The sequence below is a fragment of the Dysidea avara genome, chromosome 4 (genome assembly GCF_963678975.1).
Source record: "Dysidea avara chromosome 4, odDysAvar1.4, whole genome shotgun sequence".
Lineage (NCBI taxonomy): Eukaryota > Metazoa > Porifera > Demospongiae > Dictyoceratida > Dysideidae > Dysidea > Dysidea avara.
In genome coordinates, this window is record NC_089275.1 from 10601919 (window position 1) to 10622652 (window position 20734).

Here is a 20734-nt window from a genome sequence, read left to right on the forward strand (position 1 = left end):
AGTAGGAAGTCACTACAATGCATTCTGGTCCCTCCCCTGAGTTGTAAAAAAATGTATTATCACCTAGCAACCAAGTTGTAGTTATTATTAGTAAAATAAACAAGCTACTTAGCTAACATGTAAACAGCAACTTGGCTTTCATCTAACCCAAACTTCATTATCAAACCACATAACTTGTCCAGACAATGGAGGTGCCCAGAAAATAGAAGTCCAGAAAAGGGAGGTTCTGTACAATGCTTAAACTTAAGTATAATAAAGCAAGTTTCATGCTTTTATAAAAAGTGCCTGCCTTTTGCATCATGTCACTATACTATTTGGTCCTATTACCCTCCCTCTATGATGAACTCTGATAACCTCATTAATGTGATAAATATACAAGGTGGCCTTATTACCAAGCTTTTATGGTTACCAAAAACTGGTTATAGTTGCTAAAATAGTAATTCATCATTGGCTGTGGAGGCAAGATGTACATTAAATCAGTATTGTGATTACATAAGGCATTCCACAGTGTGTTGTAGGAATAAAATCTACAGCCACAGATGGTCCCTAAGTGAAATGTTACTGCACACAACACCCAAGCATTGCCGTGTGTTGTCCATTGGAAATAGTTGATATAACCATAACAGATTATGTATATACTCTTGATCGTTCTATCACATGTGTAATTGTTTTTACCACAAACGTGTTCCGTATGACAGTTACAAGTCAACAAATCTAACATCTTCATCATTTTCAAAGATGTATACTGTTTCCTTGTCGAATGGAAAGTACACTCCATATTTTCCTGTTAGCCCATCATAAGCATTTATGATGCCTTTGAACCACTTTATCTTTCTGTCAACTATGAATTTCATCACCAATTTCCGTCCTAACATAGATTGTTTTGGAGCCTTATACAATGAAGTTGAATCTGACATCCTACAGTAGTACATATGTAACAAACTTTACTACTGCAAGTATAAAATGCTTGTACAATACTTTTGCTTTTTGGTTGCAGTTGTAACAGCAGAACCATCATTTACTGCAACTTCTTCATCCATGACACAATCTTCATGATCACCACACAGTGAGTTTGAGACAGTAGTTAAAATATGCTTCCTACGATAGCAACATGTTGATGTCAATGAACATAGTGTGTTGGCATATATACCTTTGCTGCTTAGTTGCCACAAGTGAGCTATCTTCCATGGTTAATCCTGAAGCAGAACTGGTTCCAGAGTCACGTGTCCTATATAATGTAGATATACATATCAAAACATACCAATTAATTATGTATAATATTAATTTTCATTTGTAAGCAAAACACTTTGTTCAAGTACAATATTTCCTAACGATTTACAGATTTAAATTTTCCGACAGGTGGAATAAACAATGCCTAACCTTTAGCTATCTTTGTAATAGCTCGGTTTCTATGTTACATCATTCTAGCACACCTCCTACTCAGCATGTATGCCTCGAAGACACTGATATGTAAGTGGTGGCTTGACTGCTTTAGACAATGGTGCACTAATAGTGAGTTAGAATAGAGAGCTCCGATCATAAACACCAAGAGAATTTCACGGCGAGCATGAGGTCACAGAAAGCCACAGAGGTTTGTAAAGTTGATAGCTAAACAGCATATAGTTTGAGGCTCCAGAGATACATGAGAATGGCAGCTAAAGTGAGTAGCATGATTGTCTAGGCTTACACAGAGTGATATTGTGAAGACCACAAACTTAGCCAGCTGCCTGCTACTAAACCGGCAAGTAACACCATGGTTTTAACTATGGCCAGCCATATAAAGGGTGAACCAGATACCACTGCAATGGTTTAGACAAAAAAGCGTACCTGGGTGCAATTTTATTTTGTTACAATCAGCTTGCAACTGCTCTTGGTGCATGTTAAATAATAATCGTCCACAAGGGTTAGCACTAACTGCATTACTGTAGGTTGAATTGTGGTTGTCAATAGCTGTCCTAGGTCTCTTCGTGAATAAGAGACCTACACACATCAAAGTAAATTTTAATTCTACGTAATTAATACCATGAAGGATCATGAAGTGCAATAGTACTGTATATTAGGGATCATAGTGCTTTATATACACCTTTGATGAAGAATACTGAGCAGAAATACTATGCATAACGTAATCTGTACCTTTGGTGTTTGCTTGTAGTTACAACATCTGAAAAACTATCCTCATTGCACAATGTTTTATTGCCGGATCCCGAGCCATATGTCCTGAATAATACCATTGTGTATATACATGAGCATTTAGAACATTATCTCACCTAGGCTGTTTACTGGTAACTGTCACTTCTAACTGCATATCTTCAGTTGCTGTGGCTCTACTTTTGGCAGTTCTATATACACATGGATAAATGGTAATAAGTTCAATGGATTCAAAATACTAAAATTTAATCATGTAATGTTATAAGTTCAGTTACCTAAAATGCTTTGTTTTGTAACCAGGGGCATATTTAGCTATAAATGTTAAAGTAAGGGGGCTAAGAAGGATCACATCCTGGTTGTTATATCTTATGCGCACTTGACATATATAAATGGGGGATCCAGCCTCCGTAGCCCCCCTCCCTTGTGCTATGCCTACGTTTGTAACTTATTTTCTTGGAAATAGGTTTTTCATCTGTTACAAATGAAGCTTACAATTTTGAAAGGTGCATTGTTACTAGCCAGTTGATGCTTTATTTAAACACCTATATGTACGTGATGAGAAACAACGAGTCTTTGCAACTGGATCTGCAGAAACCCAACATAATCCAATGGTAAAACTAGGATATTATCTAATTCGCCCACTAAACAGAAGTTCGAAAATCTTTTGCTTCAGTGCAGTAGGCTAAAGAAAACATAAATTAAGTTAATGTAAGTTATGAATGTGTGTTTTCATGATGTTGAAACAATGGTACTCAAACAAAAAAGCACCACAAAGGATAAAAATGATGCAACAAGGAATTCCCCTGTTTATGGCAAACATGACGATGGAAGTCTCAACCCATACTTCATTTCTTTCACAATGTTTTAGTAAGCATCTGGAATTTACTTTCTTTATGCCTTCTGTATAAATTCAACTTTCTGCTGTTGCAACTTTGTAGGGCTATAAATCCAAAAGTTCTGAGTAAATTAAACTGAAACGCCACCACAGGATACACTTGGCTATGTACATGCATTATTATGAATATGTAATAAAATGGAATTTGAAAACGTGCAATTTTGTAGGGTTTTTGCAGATCCAGTCACCTATTATGTTGGCCTAAAAGCAATTTTCTTACAAACATGTACCATACCTTTTTTCAACAGACTTAAAGTGGCAGGCTCGATCAGGTGGTCCATGAATGGCTGTTGGATCAGCAGGTATACTTGACCCAACACGTTGCTGTTGTCTTTTCGCTGCATTAGCCCTCCTGGCATTCTCAGTCTTGTCACGATATGATACACTGCATTCATTAAGTGCAGCCAAATGCTTTGCACACACAGACTTGTCAAGCTGGTAGACGTCTGCTACAGCATTTTGCAAAGAAATTGGTATCTTCGCTTTGCATTGGGCATTTAAGCGCTCTACAGCATTGGTTGTTGCTGGTGAACTATTCCACACACTTGAATCCATCAAAGCAAAATCCTTATGCAACATTTTAAGGTGCTTTGGTCTCAGCCACCATTCAGCCCATTTTCTTGCTTTAGACCAATTGCAATGTTTATCCACAAATACTGCCTCATCTGCACTCAAACCATTAATAATACCTATCAATTCTTCAGCACTTTGTTGACTACACAAAACATTGAAGCAGTTACATACTGCTTCGCCCATGGGTAATTTGGATATTTGACTAGCAATTTTGTGAATACACACTTTTCCAAAATTTTATCTTTGGAATTTGCAACTCTTTCACGAATTCTTTGCCATGAACAATTCCAGTGGACACGGCATCCACGTATCAATGACTGTCCAACATCTTCTCCAACAGCATCACATAACCCACGTATTTCAGCATCGCTCCAATCTGTTACAACGGCAAGTAGAGATTCTCCAGGCTTAAACAAACAATTGTCAAAACAGCACTTATCAAAAGTTTTACGAAATGCCAAACAATACGCCTGGTGATCCTGTTTAGTAAGCCGGACTCTACTGACCACTACCCAGTCCATTGTTGTCTCATTAAATGCTGCAGCATTAAATAAGTAAGGGTATTCCTTTGTCTCATTGTACATAATATCAGCTTCGATGAACTCAGCTTTTGATAAAATTTTAGACATCAAAGGATTCATTGTAAAAATATACTGAATGCCATTCTCTATACCAGATGATACTAAATATGGCCTACTTAGCTTTGTTAGCTCATTTCTCATTACCTGTGAGTAGTTGCTACCATGAAAGGCATCCTTTTCATCAATGCTATCAGCCATCTTTTCAAGTGATGCTACATCCCACTTAGCATTACACAAAGCAGAGCTGCTACGTGCTTTGCTCATTACACTTAAAACTCTCTCTACACTTGCAGACGCTTGGTCTACTGCTGAAGGGATATACCCCAATCCTTTTCCCCTACACACTTCTGATGGTTTCAAAGAAACATTTGTTAGAGCTGCATTTTTAATATCTTCTTGAGTCTTGGCCAACAAGTGTGATGATGCATGAACATCATGATTGTGCAAACTCTCTTTTGAACCTTTTGGCTGTCGTACAAAAGCTAGGATCCACCTGCGATGATCATTGGAGTCATCCGGGTATATGTAGGCAAACTGCACTGGACAAGGTTCTATGTCATTAGTTTTGTAAAGGGGATTACTTGGATGGTTTTTACATGGTCTCTGTTCCCTTATTGCAACTACATAAGGACAACCGTCTTCAGGGCATGCCTTAACACCATTACATGGTGTAGAGCGATACAACACAACAGATACATCTTTTCCATCAATCTGTACTTTGGTCTTGTAGTTATTAACTTTGCCTTTGGACAACTGTATATCAGCCCATAAAAAGTGAACATTCTTTGGGCAACTTGCATACACTTTCTGATAATCTTCTATATATAATACGAATTGATCCTTTCCTTTGCACAAACTTCCAGGAAATTGCCAATCAGATTCATTTTCAGGGACATTCCAGTTCTCCTTATCGGACAAAAGTTTCTTAACAACAATCAATCCATGCGTACCTTTACCCTTACGATCACAAATACTAGGTTGATGCACAGCTGCCTGCATATGACTGGAACTGCCTACAGACAATGATAGACAATGATGGCTTGCTCCTGTTGGTAGCACTGGATGATCCTTCATTCAGTAAGACTACTGGATTATCTTCATCAAGCACCATCTGAGCTTTAGGAAGCACATGCAACACTCCCTGGATAGCATAGCGTCCGCTTTTCTTTATTATGCATTTAAGCTCCTTCTGCACATATCCAGTAACATGGCATTGTCGTATAAATTTTCTCCACCAAATCTCAGGTTTACCTTTGAAATTACCATAGGAAAAGTTTCTCTTATCATATTCTTCTGTCCACTTCAAGGACGATCCACGAATCCACTGCACTATTTTCAATTCACCTTTACAATCTACTGCATTTATTGCATCAACCAATATTTTGAGCTCCTCTGTCATTTCTACTAATTGGACATCCATCTTACAAACATCACAACAGTCAGTGTTATCATTTTCCAGGCACTCTTCTTTGAATGCATTCAGAAGTATTTCACGTCGACATTTTCCTGCGAGATCTGCCATTACATATTTCCAGGAGCTTACAAATCCTTCCAACAATTGTTTACAGTACTCAGCATTGCCAATGTGATTTCGTATCCATGCCATTGCATGATCAGTGTTGTTCATACAGTAATAAATAGTGGCTATAGCTGGACATCCATCCCTGCCAGCTCTCCCAAGCTCTTGAGCCCAGGTTGTCAAACTCTCTGGAACACCATACCTAATAACATGCCGAATATTTGCTTTGTCAATGCCCATCCCAAAAGCTGCTGTTGCCACTATCACTTTAACTTCATCATTTTTCCATTTTATATAATTTGAATATCTTGCCTTAGCATCCATTTCACCATAGTAAGGCAAAGAGTCAATGCCATTATCTTGCAATTTACTCATGATAGGACCGATGTTGTTTATGAAGTCAGTGTATATTATACAGAATTCATTGTTGATTGTTTCAGAAACTTTTTTTGCAAAAATGGTAAAATCATCTTCATTACTGAGTTCTTCACATTGAAAGTAAACATTAGGCCTATTGATGCTGCCCTTTGAAATCATCGGTGAACGTACCAATCGTAAAATGCTTGTTTCAACCACATCACTAGCAGTTGCTGTCAAGACCATTAAAGGTGTGTTGGTGAACTCCACTTTTAGCCTCTCCAAGTCTTTATATGAATGACGAAACTCTTGCCACTGATGAAACAGATGAGCCTCATCTATCGCAATCAAGCTGAGTTCATCTGCTTCAACCAGCTGTTGAACTTTTGCACGGTTCTTCTCTACTGCAATCCATTCAGGAGTTACAAATGTTACGCTGTAATCACTATGTGGTAAAAATGCATCAATTTCAGCTTTTTTGTCTAGTTGTGCAGAGCCTAGAAAAACAGCACGAACATTTTTCAACTTCAAATTTGTAACTTGGTCCTGCATTAAAGATATAGTTGGAGATACAACTATCACCTTTTTTTGCTGGTAAATTGCTGGAAATTGATAGCACAATGATTTTCCACTTCCAGTTGGTTGAATAACCACAGTATCTTTCCCATCTAACACTGATAATATGATATCCTTCTGAAATGGCTTAAACTTGGTCAGCCAAAATGAGTCTGCAAATGTAGCAATCAAAGTTGCTTCTTGAAATGAACCATTATCATCTGGCATAGAGTATTGCTCTGCAACTGCAGAAACATTGTCTTGTGATTGCATGTTCTGAATATCTTCAAACAAGCTCTTAGACAATGATGCGTGAATGGCCTACAAAAATAAAATAAAATACAATTATTGTGTTACATGCTATGTCTAGGTAAGAGATATGGAGTGATAGGATTTCTTCAGTGGATATACACCCCGTCAGGAATAATGTAATAATCATCTCAGCTTCACTTTATTACATTATTCCAGAAGGGTGTTTACCCACTGAAGAATCCTAACAATGCATTGTCTTAGTTTATGGCTAGGTGATTTATCCAGCAGGACACCTGTTTAGTCTTACCACAAAACCTTAATATATTTTGCAAATATCAAAGCATTTAAGCTAAAAATTCTAGTGTCATCTTAGTACTAATTCAAGAATGAAGGTGGAATCATTAGTCTACAACAACGTATGATACAACTGTTCATACCTTCCTTCTAAAATCCTACTTTATACTACAGCAATACAATAGAGCTGCACCAATATGGAAATTTTCTTATATAGCGATAACCAATATATTGGCTACAAAAATTACCAATTCTGATACAGATATCTGAACACAAAAGGTTTTAAGTATAGACACTACAATAAACATTAAACAAACAAAAAACAGGAACAGCAGTTACATCACCCAATGGCATTCACTGCTCATTGGTCAACTCTGATGATTTCAGCACTTATAATCACATGCCATTGTTAAAAATATATGTAACATCAGCAACTATGCCAGCATATTGCCAACTTGAAACAGATTACCATAACCTTAGCTATCGAAAACAATAATCAGGCTGCTTAATAATCTAGCAGCAAATATATATCTGCATTTTTGCCATAGTGCAGTCACAAGTCACATATACTTGAATAGTTTGGTACAATACCAGTTGTTTACTCACGTAGATGGAAACCCTACTGATGAGCGATAGCCACAGTAAAGAAGGATCAAAGGCGTAACAGTAAGAAAATAGTGTACACATGCGTACACATCATAGGGATCACCTGAAATGATGCGTGCCACCAAAAATGCCGCATTTAAAAACCAGCTTAGAAATATCTTATGTGACGAAAATCACCTTTACGGAATAATATTAGCCCATCTAACATCAAATGTAGCATTAAAAACAAGAAAACACTTACTGGTGGCCGGATATAGAAATCTTTTTTAAATTGTCAAAACTAGAAATTTTGTCTGCCTCATGTACTCACTGACCACATTCGCAAGCCTAGAGGCCAAACAAAGCAGCACACGGCCACCATTTTACACCACAATAACAAACTCACCAGTGGGATAATATGTTTTTTTGGGGTTCCGAAGAGTGTGTGTGTGCCCTCTGTGCCTTGTCTTTTCTTTTATTTTCAATCAGGCTGCTTGTCTTTTTTTTCATCCAACGAAACCATACCGAGGCATTAATTTTCCGTATCAACACCTTCTTTAAGCAGCATAATAGATGCCACAAAGTTATTTAAGACACTTAGACTACGCTACTGTACGGAGGTACTGGATAGCTACCTGCATCTTCATGGTAGGTCACAAAATCGCACCCATTCTTTATTCTATGTATTATGGATCTATCAATCAAGACCACGATGGCCATACCCCTTTTACACTAGCTGAATTTATAACAGAATAGTGACCACACACCTTCAACTTGGTAGGCTGACTCGGGATACTCCAATAATCGATTGAAACCACGATGACCACACTCTTGTTTCACTACTTTTTATTGCTTGGATCCCTGCTACATTTTAAAATTATATACTACAGTGAAACCTGTCTATTCCGGTCATCAGAGACAAAAAATTTTGACCTGATTAAGGAGGTGGCTGCAGTAAGCAGGTCACTTTGTACACAGTTGGCACATGTGGGAATTTTTAGACAGGTGACCTCTTTATGCAGTGACCTGATTAGTAGGCCCCAGCCTATTATGCTCAAAAATTTGCCCATTATGCTTTTGAGCACTGCTCAAAAGTATAGCCCATTATGCTCAAAATTATGCTCATCATTTCTTATTATGCTACATTACAAGTACAGTACATAACATTCATGTATATTGTTTTAGTATAATTACTGATTGTTTTTTACATGCACTGATAGTGTCACTAATAGTTATATTGCAGCATGAGGGATGCTTCAATATAATCTTGAAGGGAACTCTCTTGCTGTGCATTGAAAGTGTTTGTTAAAATTGAGAATACTCTTTCAACAGCACCTGATGAAGGCTGTATAAGAGCAACCATCATTGCAGCGGATGACCAGTGCGGTAACTCCTGTGAATGTTCAGCCCACCAGGACATGACATCTACTTCTGGCGATGTATCTGCAGATACCGCAATGTACTGCGGGAGTTCAGACTTGAGATTGTCTAATGTTGTTTTGTTGTTCAAAAAGGTTATTTCTGATAATGAATTAACAATGCTAACATCTGGTGCCACTTCTTTCACTTTTGATGGAGCAAAGACTCGTGCAGCTTTAAAAATTGATAGACTCTTAGACAGTTCATTTGAAAATTTAGATTTAAAATACTTCACAACAGGTGTAACCCTATCTTTCCCATACTTCATAAACCTGTCAAGCAAGGAATGCACACTGCCTGTCAACCTTTTTGCCACAGCAGAGAGATTGGGATAGTGCTGTAATTCTATAGCACTAAGCAGTTTGGTATATATTTCATAGCATTTGAATGCCAAAGCCCCGTCTCCCTCTAGGCTATACGTAGCCTTGACAAATGGTTCACCTGCATCAATAACTACTGCTAGTTCAAGCTGCAGATACTCATGCTTTTGCCTGTCAGAAAACAACTGCAGTAATTTGACTGTAGTTGCAGGTGATGCTTCTGTATTTCGTAAAAATGAGACAATATCACCGAAATATTTGAAAACTTGGTGCAGCACTTCCCATTTGCTCCACCACCTTGTGCAACTATGAGACTTAATTGAAATCCCAGTTGTTGTCTGCCAGTCAACTTTTGCCCGTGAACTGTGAGCAAACAAACTGACCCACAGTCGAAAAAATTCATCAAGTACTGGAACATCAAACTTATCTCCTGCCAAATCAATGGTATGAGAGTAGCATCCTATATCAACAAGTGAGGGAAAGACTACGTTTATTGTTCTCATGGCTGCACCATTAACAGATGCGCGGTCATGCATGCATGCCAAGAGCTGATCTGACTTTACTCCATACGTAACTTGTAAAATACTAATAACCTCACGAGCTAGTTCCTCACCATTCATTGGCTTTGCAAGTATTTGTAGCTTTACCAACCTTTGCACAATTTTGTCTGCTAAAATAAACCGTAGTACAATAGCAAAAGCCTCCCCAAGCCTGGTAGTGCCATCAAAAATTATGGAAACAAATTTCCCTGAAAGCTCTTCCTTGATCTTATTCCCTTCATTAGTACGAACAAATGGTATTAGGTCACGCATACCTCTTTCATCTGTCAGCCTGTATCCACCAATCTCCAAAACTTCTTTCAGTCCGCCAACCTTTTGAAGTGGTATTCCTGATTTCAAAAAAGCTGTCACTACTTTTATTCTGTACAGTTTGTGCGATTCAGATAGAGTTTCACCTCTAGGATGAGTTTCACTTTCATATGCTTGCAACTGCTGGGCTAAAGTTTTGTCACCGCATACTCTCTTGGCTTCTTTCTCCTTGTTCACTTTGTGCTTATTGGAATCAATGTGATGCTTTATACTGCTAAGCTTCATTGACACCTCCTCTCTACAACATCCACAAAAGAGCTTTCCACCAGACACAGTCAAGTACTCTTTCGGGAATCGATTGCACCTATCTCTTGGGGTCACTGATTTCATTGAAGTTGATGCAGATGAACCAGTGCCAGTAGATACTTTTCTTTTCTTTCCCTTAGGTGGATTATTGCGAATTGCTCTTTTTCGACTTAAATCTGATGTTTTAGCTTGCTGTAATACTGAGAGAAGAGATGATGGAGCTCTCTTTAAAGCGTTATCAGTAGCAGAGGTACTCCTACTTTCCCCATGACATTCACTTAGCGATGTTGTCTTAGACGTCCCCGAGGTAGAAGATATTAAACTAACTGTATCATGATCATCGACATCACTGTCCTGTTCATCACTCGATGCAGACGACGCTTCACTGAGTTGTGCTAGTACACCTTCACCAGCTGCCATGGCACTTTATTTATAGCGCCACTCTGTAATAATTATAGTTATTAGTATTAAGGCGCTACTTAATGGCTGGATCTTCTAGAAGAGTGTTCGAGAGATCGTTGTTTGCAGGAACTCGAGCTGGAACTCAAAGAATGATGGAATGGCCTAGGTTTGGTAAAATTAAACAACAATATGCTTGTGTATTTTGCCTATTATGCCAGCATTATGCTCGATGCTTTTGCCTGCCTATTATGCTTTAAATTATGCCGGCATAATCGGCCGGGGCCTACTGATTAGATTAGACAGGTTTCACTGTATGTAACTAGCTAATACTGGCTCATCACTGAAGCCTAAACACCAGTGCTAAGTAAGTAAGTACTGGAGCAACAAAGGAATGATCTATATGCTAGAGCAGTAACTTCTATCACTACTAGTATGCACTACACGTGTTTTGTAAATATTCTACGATAATACATTGGTGTAAATGTGACCTTCGTGATTTGTTTAGAAGAACAGAACCAGCAGTTGTAAATCGGTAAAGGTGTCTTCAGCACTGCAAGATTTGATAATTCCTGGATTATTAATTTTATTGTTAAAAGCTGCTTCCAGCTCAGTCCATGAGTCCAGTCTGTGAGTCCAATCGTAAAATACATTACACCGTACAGTACTATTGTATGGTACAGTTTACAGGTATAATACTTACAGTGATAACATGATCTCTTCTTAACTTATGAGAATGCCACAGGTCATTACAGGTATTACACCTAGAGGACTGACAAGTACTGCAGAACATGTCGGCATCTTCACCACAGGATATACATTCATCTGTAATATTAAATAGCATTATTTCTAAGAAGCAAATATAGTTTTTATTACCAGAAACATTAACTTCATCATCCTTTCCACCACCTACACCCAAGGCACAGAGGGTGATTGAAGCAAAGTTTGGAATTTGCCGGTAAACTAACATCTTCCCATCTATTCTTTTATTGTTATATAACAAAACATAGTTTGTATCCGCATGGTTCTTTAAGAGCTGCTTTTTCAGATGAAATCCAGTGGTTGATTGTGGAATAGTTAGTTGTGTGACTCCACAATTACTTGCTTGCAAATTACCACCATATACATACACAGTCATCCTATATAACATTACATGTATATTAATACATTGCTAGTGAAACAAAAAAAACAACAAGTATATAGAATAGGGATCAAAGTAGTGTTACAGTATGATCCTAAAAAAAACCGCGTAAACAAGAAGAAATTATAGGGATGGAGATTCATAAAACTGCTCAATGCAAGCCAATTCAAGCAGCTTGATTTGCATACATTAATTCAGATTCCTAATTTAGCTAACCAAGATGGTTTTGAAATTTGATAGTTTAGCTTTGTGACAAAAATTGCAAATTTACTATTATTGGTGTAAGACTGGTATTATTTTAATTAACATTATATTGTGTACTTAGCATGAGGGCACCATGTTAATGTTAAAAACAGACTCCCAGAGCAGTCATGTAATGGTTATGTCAGACTTTTTTGGAAGAGTTTTAGCATCAGTTGCAGCTTTAAAGTCATGTTGTTGTTGTTGTTGTTGTCTATACAGCAATTTGTGCATTGAAGCCATGGCCGGGGATCAAGGTAGCCAAAAATAAGTGATTGACAAACTTTACTTCCTCGTCACACTCTAATAATTTACAGTAAAGACGGGGCCATTGTTTCCACAAATTATCATTGTGTTGTTGTGAACTTCCATATATACAGCACCTATAGGTTATCACAAACAGTTCACCCAGGAATTAAGGATCCAAAGATCTGTGGGATCAACTTTTCACATATACTTCACTATGATACCTCTAAGTTGTAAGCCACAATGGCTACATAGTCAGATTACTATTTCTCTGCCTTGTCATTGTGAACCAGGCACACATCCAGTAAAGGCCGCTTACTAAAATGCATACATACAGTATCAGAATGGATCTGCGAAAACCGGTCTTATCACTCATAACAGTAAGTACTGTCAAAAGCCAGGGTTAAGTGGTCTGCTTCTGCTGGCTGCCACTGGCAATCTGTACGAGTGGTCTGGGTCCACAATGGAGCTCTGGCTAACAAGGACATGGCTGTGTGTGGCTGGTTAAAGACCCATACTGTAAATTCCCTTTAATTTTCAGCTTTTGAATATCATAACTTGGTCTAATCTATCCCTTTGCCTTCCCATTCATTTTATTGCATTAGCCTCTTGCCCTTCCACTGTCCCCACCCATTTAATGCTCACCTGATATAGTCAAGGCTGGGTCAACCTCGGAAAAAAACTATCTAGAATGGTAGGAAATTAAATTGCTGGCTACTTGCTCAATGGATGATATGTTTATAAAAGCAAGGAATTTGTGCAAAAATGTGTGAACAATTTGTTACAGCCATTGGCTAGCTACAACACTGTGAATATTTAAAACCGGAATTTCTCAACACTTGTCTATGGGTGATAAGGCTGGTTGTCATAGAGCCAGTCACATCATACAGTAGTACTGTATATTAGAAGTTATGTATATAGCAAGAAAATATTCCAGCCTCATAATACTTTTAGTTAGGTGGAATCAAGCCCAAAATATCTTTAGAGCAGCCCTGTATGCTTCAGAAAAGTTGTTACAAAATTTTAACAAAAAATCATTCTGCTAACTGACTGACTGATGCCTTCAAACAAGCGTAACTCAATGCTACGGGCTTGATTTTTCACCGCTACATGTCATTTTAGCTGGACTGGTGCCTTTTGGCATTCTGCAGTGCGTACAATGCACACATCATGAACTTACCTTTGTCCTCCTTCCTGTCTCATTTCTTCTTGTTAGCAGTTGTAGGTGTCAATAAGTGGAAGCACACAAAGTGGCTTCCCAGTGAATTGTCCATATTTTCCGTATTGACTATATTTTCCGTATTGACTGGCAGAGGTGCCTCTCACACTACTCTTTACATTGTATGCTATGTAACATGCTGAGCATAGCTGAACACTACTCATCCATTAATCAATTTTGAGTGGTTGGGGCATGCACTTTAACAAGCATGTTTTCCATAGTAGGGCAGTAATTGTGGTTACAAAAAACATGTATTACTAATCTGCAGCCTTGGGCAGGGCTTGTGGTTACCATAAATACATAACTTAGTTACATGCCAATAACATTGGCCTCTCTCATTATATCCCTTGTCACTGCCCGCATCAGTATTTGTGACCCAGTCTGGGAAAACCAGGCTTATCGCCTATTTTAAAGTATCGAGAAACGACGGTTTTAAGTATTTAGTGCGTTGTAGCTCGCCAATGGTCGAAGCTGTGTGCACCAAATTTTCACGCATTTTACACCAATTCCTTACCTTCCAGAGCATCCACTGTGCAAGTAGCCAACAACTAAGTTTCCCGCCATTTTAGATAGTTTTTAAACTGAGGTTGACTGTATCAGGCGAGCTACAAATTGGGTGGGAGGCGGGGGTCCTGGAAGGCGGGCAAGATGGTGTTCAAAAATTGAATAGGAAGGCCAAGGGATGAATTAGGCCAAGTTTGGGGCCAATGAGATATCAAAACTGGCTAAAATAAAGGGAAATTTACAGCAGAGGTACTTATTCAATACCACAGAGCTGTATAGCCACATACAGTCATCCCCAGGTTGACCAGAGCTCCATTAAGGCCCCACACCACACGTACGGATCACCACTGGGCTTGGGAAAAGCAGCCAGTAAAACCAGACCACTCAAGTCTAGCTGATTTTGATTGTGGAATTAGATAGTTTATTCATGTAGCTTTGTGTCCTGGGTGAAAAATCGAATCTGCTGACATGGGCAATAAGACCGGTTTTCTCAGACTGGGTCACATTTAGGTTGCAACACCAAATTTTAATTACAGATCACATCATAGATCCTTTACACCCCGGGATAGGAATCTCCGCATACTTGTTGTACTTTATCAGACCATCCGCACCATTAATTAATTGTTGACTTTGTGGAGAAAAGGTGAACTACTGTTCTACTGTGAATCTTGTGTTGTTATCTACAGTAATCTTGGGCGTAAAAACGATTGTGGAGGTAAATAATAGCAATAAAACTCACTGCCGAACCCAAGTGACTTTCGCTACCTGTAAGTCTCGAATTGTTCATTTTATAAATGTCAAATTCAGTCCATAAGTATAACTTGGGTCAAGCAATTGAACCAACAAATTCATTGGTTCATTTCTCCTTTGACAGTGTGTGTTCGAATCCTACCGCTTGAATGATGTGGCAAACTTTGGCTAGCTCTACCCACCTGAAATATTGTCCCCTAAGCTTGCAATTTGTTGTGTACTTACTATGCCAGTCGTTCGTTAATCGAACTGAAGTAAGCTCATCATCTCTACCGTTCACTGAACAGAGAAATAATACGTCTAAGTCGAATTACTAATGCGTTAATTCACAGATGTCTTTGTAAAAAGGTGTTCATGGAGGTGCGGAAGGTGTTGAAAACAGCAGATTCCAATCTTGGCAGTGTAAAGGATGAATGAACATGTGAATGCTTTATTTCATTATAGTGGAAGACAGAAAAGACCATGCTGTTAAGTAAACATTAGCTGTTCATATAAACATAGTATTAGCTAATAGATTTCTTCCCTATACATAGTAAATCTATAGCATCTAGGACTAATTAATCAGTAATACATAGCTTGCTACAGTGTAATATCCAGCACCAATACTTACATATTGTCTTGTTCTAAGCTGTGCTCATTGACACTAACCGGCTTGCCATCACCAATGAATAAGACCGCAAAATATGCTAGAGACAGCATGGACATCATAACTAACACCGCTACAGCATTTTCCACCAATGGGTCTTCTTGGCTAAGTGGGATAATCACCAAATAAACCAATAACACTGCCACTACACGCCACATTCTCTCCTGGTCAAGCCAACACGAGGTAACACATTTTCGCACGTGATACCTTTTCCAGCGCATGTCACGCTATGCGCATGCGCAGAATTTATAAATACAAATATATTTAGTTAAATTACAGTTCTGTATTTGACTTAAAATCGTCCCAGGTATACACTCTCTTACCTTTACTACTAGGGATCGTTTTGTGTCAAACGCGTTTGACTTAAATCCGTCCCATGTATTACACGTGGTAAGGTTTACTTAAAACAATCCCATGTGTTACACTTGGTCACGCTGACTTAAATCAGTCCCATGTGTAACACGTGGGGTTTTCTCCCTTTTAAAGTCATTGTCTGTACGACCCATTCACAGAGGCACCTTCTAGTACTGTTCTTCATTTGTATTGTCCTTCATTTGTAATGAATTATAGCAGGTGGAACAAGCTGAAAATGAAACAGAATGGCAACATTACTTTCCATTAGTTGATATTTGGGGCACATGTTGCGTTACTATAGATTTCTCCATTAGTTGATATTTGGGGCACATGTTGCGTTACTATAGATTTCTTAATATGTCTGGTTGATGCCAATTCATGAGTCATATATAAATTATGTTGCATAAAAAGAAACAAACAAGTTTAAGGGAAGATTGAAAGCAATGAAATAACAAGTTCAAGCAATTAGTACAGAAAAGCATTTACATTGATGCCATATTAACGATTCATCTACAACATGAAATTGATATTGGACTACTTATTTTTTGGTGACTTGAACATGGAGGTAATTTGCCCTACTAATGAACCTTCTAACAAGTTGTCACTGAGTCTATTGTAATCTTTTAGTTTTCTGAAGGCATAAATTGCTTGCACAATTATAATATTTAAATTTTGTCATAGCAGAAGAACAACAGATGTGGGTTCTAGTATGTATACCTGTTTACTGGTCAAAACAAAACATTTAACCTATAGATGTAGTCACATAGATGGTATTTTAAGACACTATACTTTATAGCCTATAATACTATACATACCCCATCAAAGGCCACTTGCAGAGCTACTGAGTCATATAGTGTATACTACTATGGTTGATTGTCCACTGCTTGAAGTATCTTAGTTTACTACAGTGGTATATCCCCAGTATATGGAACAGTTAATTGTTTGTTATTTTAGTAGTTTTTCAGTAAACCCGCATTCACTGATGTTTTACTGAGAGTTTAAAACTTAGTAAAATAATTATGTTCCATATACTTAAGTTTACTGACACTTTACTATCAGTATAACTACAGTAAGGCATCTTAACAAATTAGTAAACTAAGAACCTTCAAGCAGTGGTCATTACCACTAGTTACCTCATTTGGCAACCGAGATGCTAACAAAGCCACAATAACATATATTGAGGCCCATAGCTGAAACTGTGATGCTGAAAATATTGAATATAAGTATATCCTAGAGCCCTACTTAATTACATGTAATTATGATGCATAAATTATGTCGATTAATAATCACTTTAAAAACAGTGTTTAAACAGAAAAAACCCTTTCTTACAGAGTATATATGTAGTTTAAAACTTTGCAAGGGGAGGGGGGTTACACATTTTGGATAAGGATATCCTCAATATTTCAAGTATATAGCCATATGTTAATTAATGCACCAATTAAGATGTCACACTTCACCTATCCCAGGGTATGCCTATATACTCTTCAATGAAAAGTCGTTTTCTCTCATGATGGGGCAAAACAAGTAACTCACAGATGTCTTGCCCACATACACTCTAACATTATGTCGTCTTGCAAGAGTGCAAGTGACTAAAAATAGTACTACCACGATTATTATATTATTATATTGATAATAACAAGGTGATGATATAGAGTTATATTGATGTATGATGTGGGGGTGACCAGACATATGGTATTTGGCATTTAATTAAGTTGTGTTGATGGTTTATACTACAATAACTATTTAGATTTCCTGATCCGGACACACTACAGGACAGGGCAAATTTCCTACAGCATTTCATTGAGCACTATAGGGAATTTTAAATATCACTCTATAAAGAGATCAGCTGGAAACAAGGCACCCTGTAGAGAGATCAACGTGATCAAGTCACCCAGTAGGGTGTTCAACTACATTTCAAGTTACCCTGTATAGAGTGTAACTAGAAATCAACTAGAAACATGTCACCTTGTAGAAAGATCAGCTGGAAACAGGAGAGAATTCAGCTACATTTTATAGCGTGTTTCAGCTAGAAATAAGCCACCATGTGGTGAGTTCAACTACAAACCATTCACCATGTAGTCAAAGAGTACAGTTACATTATGAGGCTCCCTGTAGAACTACATACACATTTCCCTGTAGAGTATTCAGCTGCAAACAGTTTAATAACCTGTGTAACTTATTTTTATGATCAATCAATACAATTAAAAATTATTGCCTAAAGTACATGTAGCTAAACAAATCATTAAAATCTTCTACTTCATAATAATCTTCTCTCTAGTGGTAAAGCAAGTTAAAAGAAATACTTAAAGCTGGCCATAGGCTGGTTTTTGGGTATGAAATTACAAAAACAAGTGATATCTAATCAAAAACAGCCAAGCTGTCAAAAAGGGTGCAGCCCCCAAAGAAGCCAGGGTGGAAAAAGATGTGAAATTAAAGGCGGCAGCCAAGAAATGGCTGTCATGGTAGGTTAATGGCAAAAACTTTAATAACGACAATTCAGGTGGATTAGATTATTGTTTGAGTGCTTCTTGTAATAGCACTTCAGTTTGAGGTAATCATCTTGTGAGCACATTTGATTTATTCCCACAATTGATTTCAGTCTGAGCTTGTATAAAACAAACAAAGGATAGTATCACTACCTCATCACATCAAGGCCATGCTTGCTTGCTTTGATAAAAGTGGCTTGCTCTTTTAGAAGTGCAACCACTTTCCTGGGATACATTTCAATGTACACCAGTGTGCATTTAGATGTCTCCCTGTAAAGAGGTATACATGGCAAACGTATCCTCTGGAATTCCTTTGATCTGAAGTGTCAAAGTGTTTTTAATTAATTATATGTATATGCATGTATGTATTTTAGAAATAGCGCCATAAGATGATACAGTGAAAGGACAATAAAAGTAATCACTAGTTAGTGAACTCAGGACCTCATGCACATGTATTAACTGCTAAGCATGCAGAGATGGATCTATGTAGGAGACACTGTTAGGAGGGCATGGAAAACCTTGGATGGGACAAGAACTTGTAGTGTTTATTTTACTAGGAGCAGAAAAAGAATGGAATACATATATAAGCTATCCTCAAAACTTTGGTTGGTATGGTTTGATATATGTAGGACACCAAGACTCTAACTGGACATCTTTACAGAAAGCAATTAAAACAACCTCCATATAATTTATGTACAGCATGAATCTGAGATAACTTTTGATAGTCTATGTTTGCAAAACTAGAAATCAGTTTTTTGAGAGGGAGAACCTGTTTGATGGTGAAGTATACATACATCAGTGCTTTTTAGTATTAGGTAGCATTGCTGTAATTCACAATAAAATTTTTTATCAATTGAATGTTCTATTAGAGTAGTGACTGTTCTTTTAGAGTATCTCAGTTTTGACACATTTCTTTGTTCCAATTTCTTCATAAGTATAGTTTATAGCAAAGTGCATACATAACTGTTGTCTTTCATATACCAATTAGCTATCTGTACTCCAATACAGCATGAATAGTTCCCAGCCTGTTTTGTGCTAATGTTGTGCTATAAGTCCAAAGGGGGAAAGAGTGTAGATACTAATTACAAGTAGGTCTATAAGTAAAGTGAGTCATTAGCTATAGATGCACACTACCACAGATGGGAAGCCACAAGTGGGCGTGGCAAGGAAAATACAATTTGTAAATAATTATAACGATCATAAAACTATCATTTATTTCTTTGCACTTTATTTATTCAGCAGAGATGGCAATCAGGTAAATGACAGCTTTTTTTCAGCTGTGCCCTGGTACAGTTATGTTCCTGGTTTTACAATTAGTCCGGGAGCAATGGGATTAAATTTTTATAACTACACTGAGTACAGCAAGTTCCAATCTGGGCATCAATCCTGGAACCTTTCAATTACCAGATGATTTGGGCTACTAATGCTTCCTTCAAAAAAGGTCCATGTATCAAATTGAATGGAATAGCTAATATAAACAGTTTTGCATGCAGTTTATAGTAGAAATTCCAGTGAGTTTGCTCTATGCCTCTGCATAAAATGTACTGAAAACAGCATGCAAACAACAACAGGTAGAAATATCTCCCAACAAACTTAACAAAGGCAGATCATGAGCACTGTTTGATACTACGGCGTAGTAGCTAGTTGGCAATATAACTGACTGACTGACTATCATACAATCAGACAGCTTTCCAGTTTTGTATAGCTAATATGTATGAAACAAAGTATTATGTAATTCTTGTCAATCACTGCAATATATTTCTGTGAATGTATATGTTTATGAGGCGTCTATTCCTGATCAAACAGAACCAATGGTTCACGGTATTCATGATAGTTGACAGCTTCTGGAATTCTAACATTCAAATCATGCAATTCAATGCACTGGAATTTGGGTTTCTTTTGCATTCTTGTTATCCATCTAACTAATCTGCCAATGTGTAGTTCTAATCCATTTCTGGTCACTCTATGTAGTCCATATGTAACTATGTGATATATGATGATCAAGCTGAAGTGAGCCATAGCTAATCCAATCATTACATTGACAACAATCATGTTTGTAGTGTCTTGACTGTACTGGGTTACTGCAAACAGTATAAGAATGTTCATATTAAAAATCTGCTCATTATGACTCTTAAT

At 37.6% G+C, this 20734-nt stretch overlaps 1 protein-coding gene across 2 annotated transcripts; it reads right to left on the reverse strand.

Annotated features, from left to right (window-relative positions):
- Window positions 1-639: 639 nt before the first annotated feature.
- LOC136253341 (uncharacterized) lies at window positions 640-3811 on the reverse strand. Of its 2 annotated transcripts, XM_066045994.1 has the most exons (6): window positions 3279-3811; window positions 2268-2339; window positions 2134-2217; window positions 1151-1228; window positions 979-1098; window positions 640-918 (listed from the first exon to the last, which is right to left on the reverse strand). In XM_066045994.1, exons 1-6 carry the CDS (start codon window positions 3797-3799, stop codon window positions 699-701), a joined length of 1095 nt encoding a protein of 364 aa, XP_065902066.1. In that variant the 5' UTR covers window positions 3800-3811; the 3' UTR covers window positions 640-698. The 2 variants fall into 2 exon arrangements, with proteins under 2 accessions (XP_065902066.1, XP_065902067.1); XM_066045995.1 differs by lacking the exon at window positions 2134-2217.
- Between the last annotated feature and the right edge of the window lie 16923 nt (window positions 3812-20734).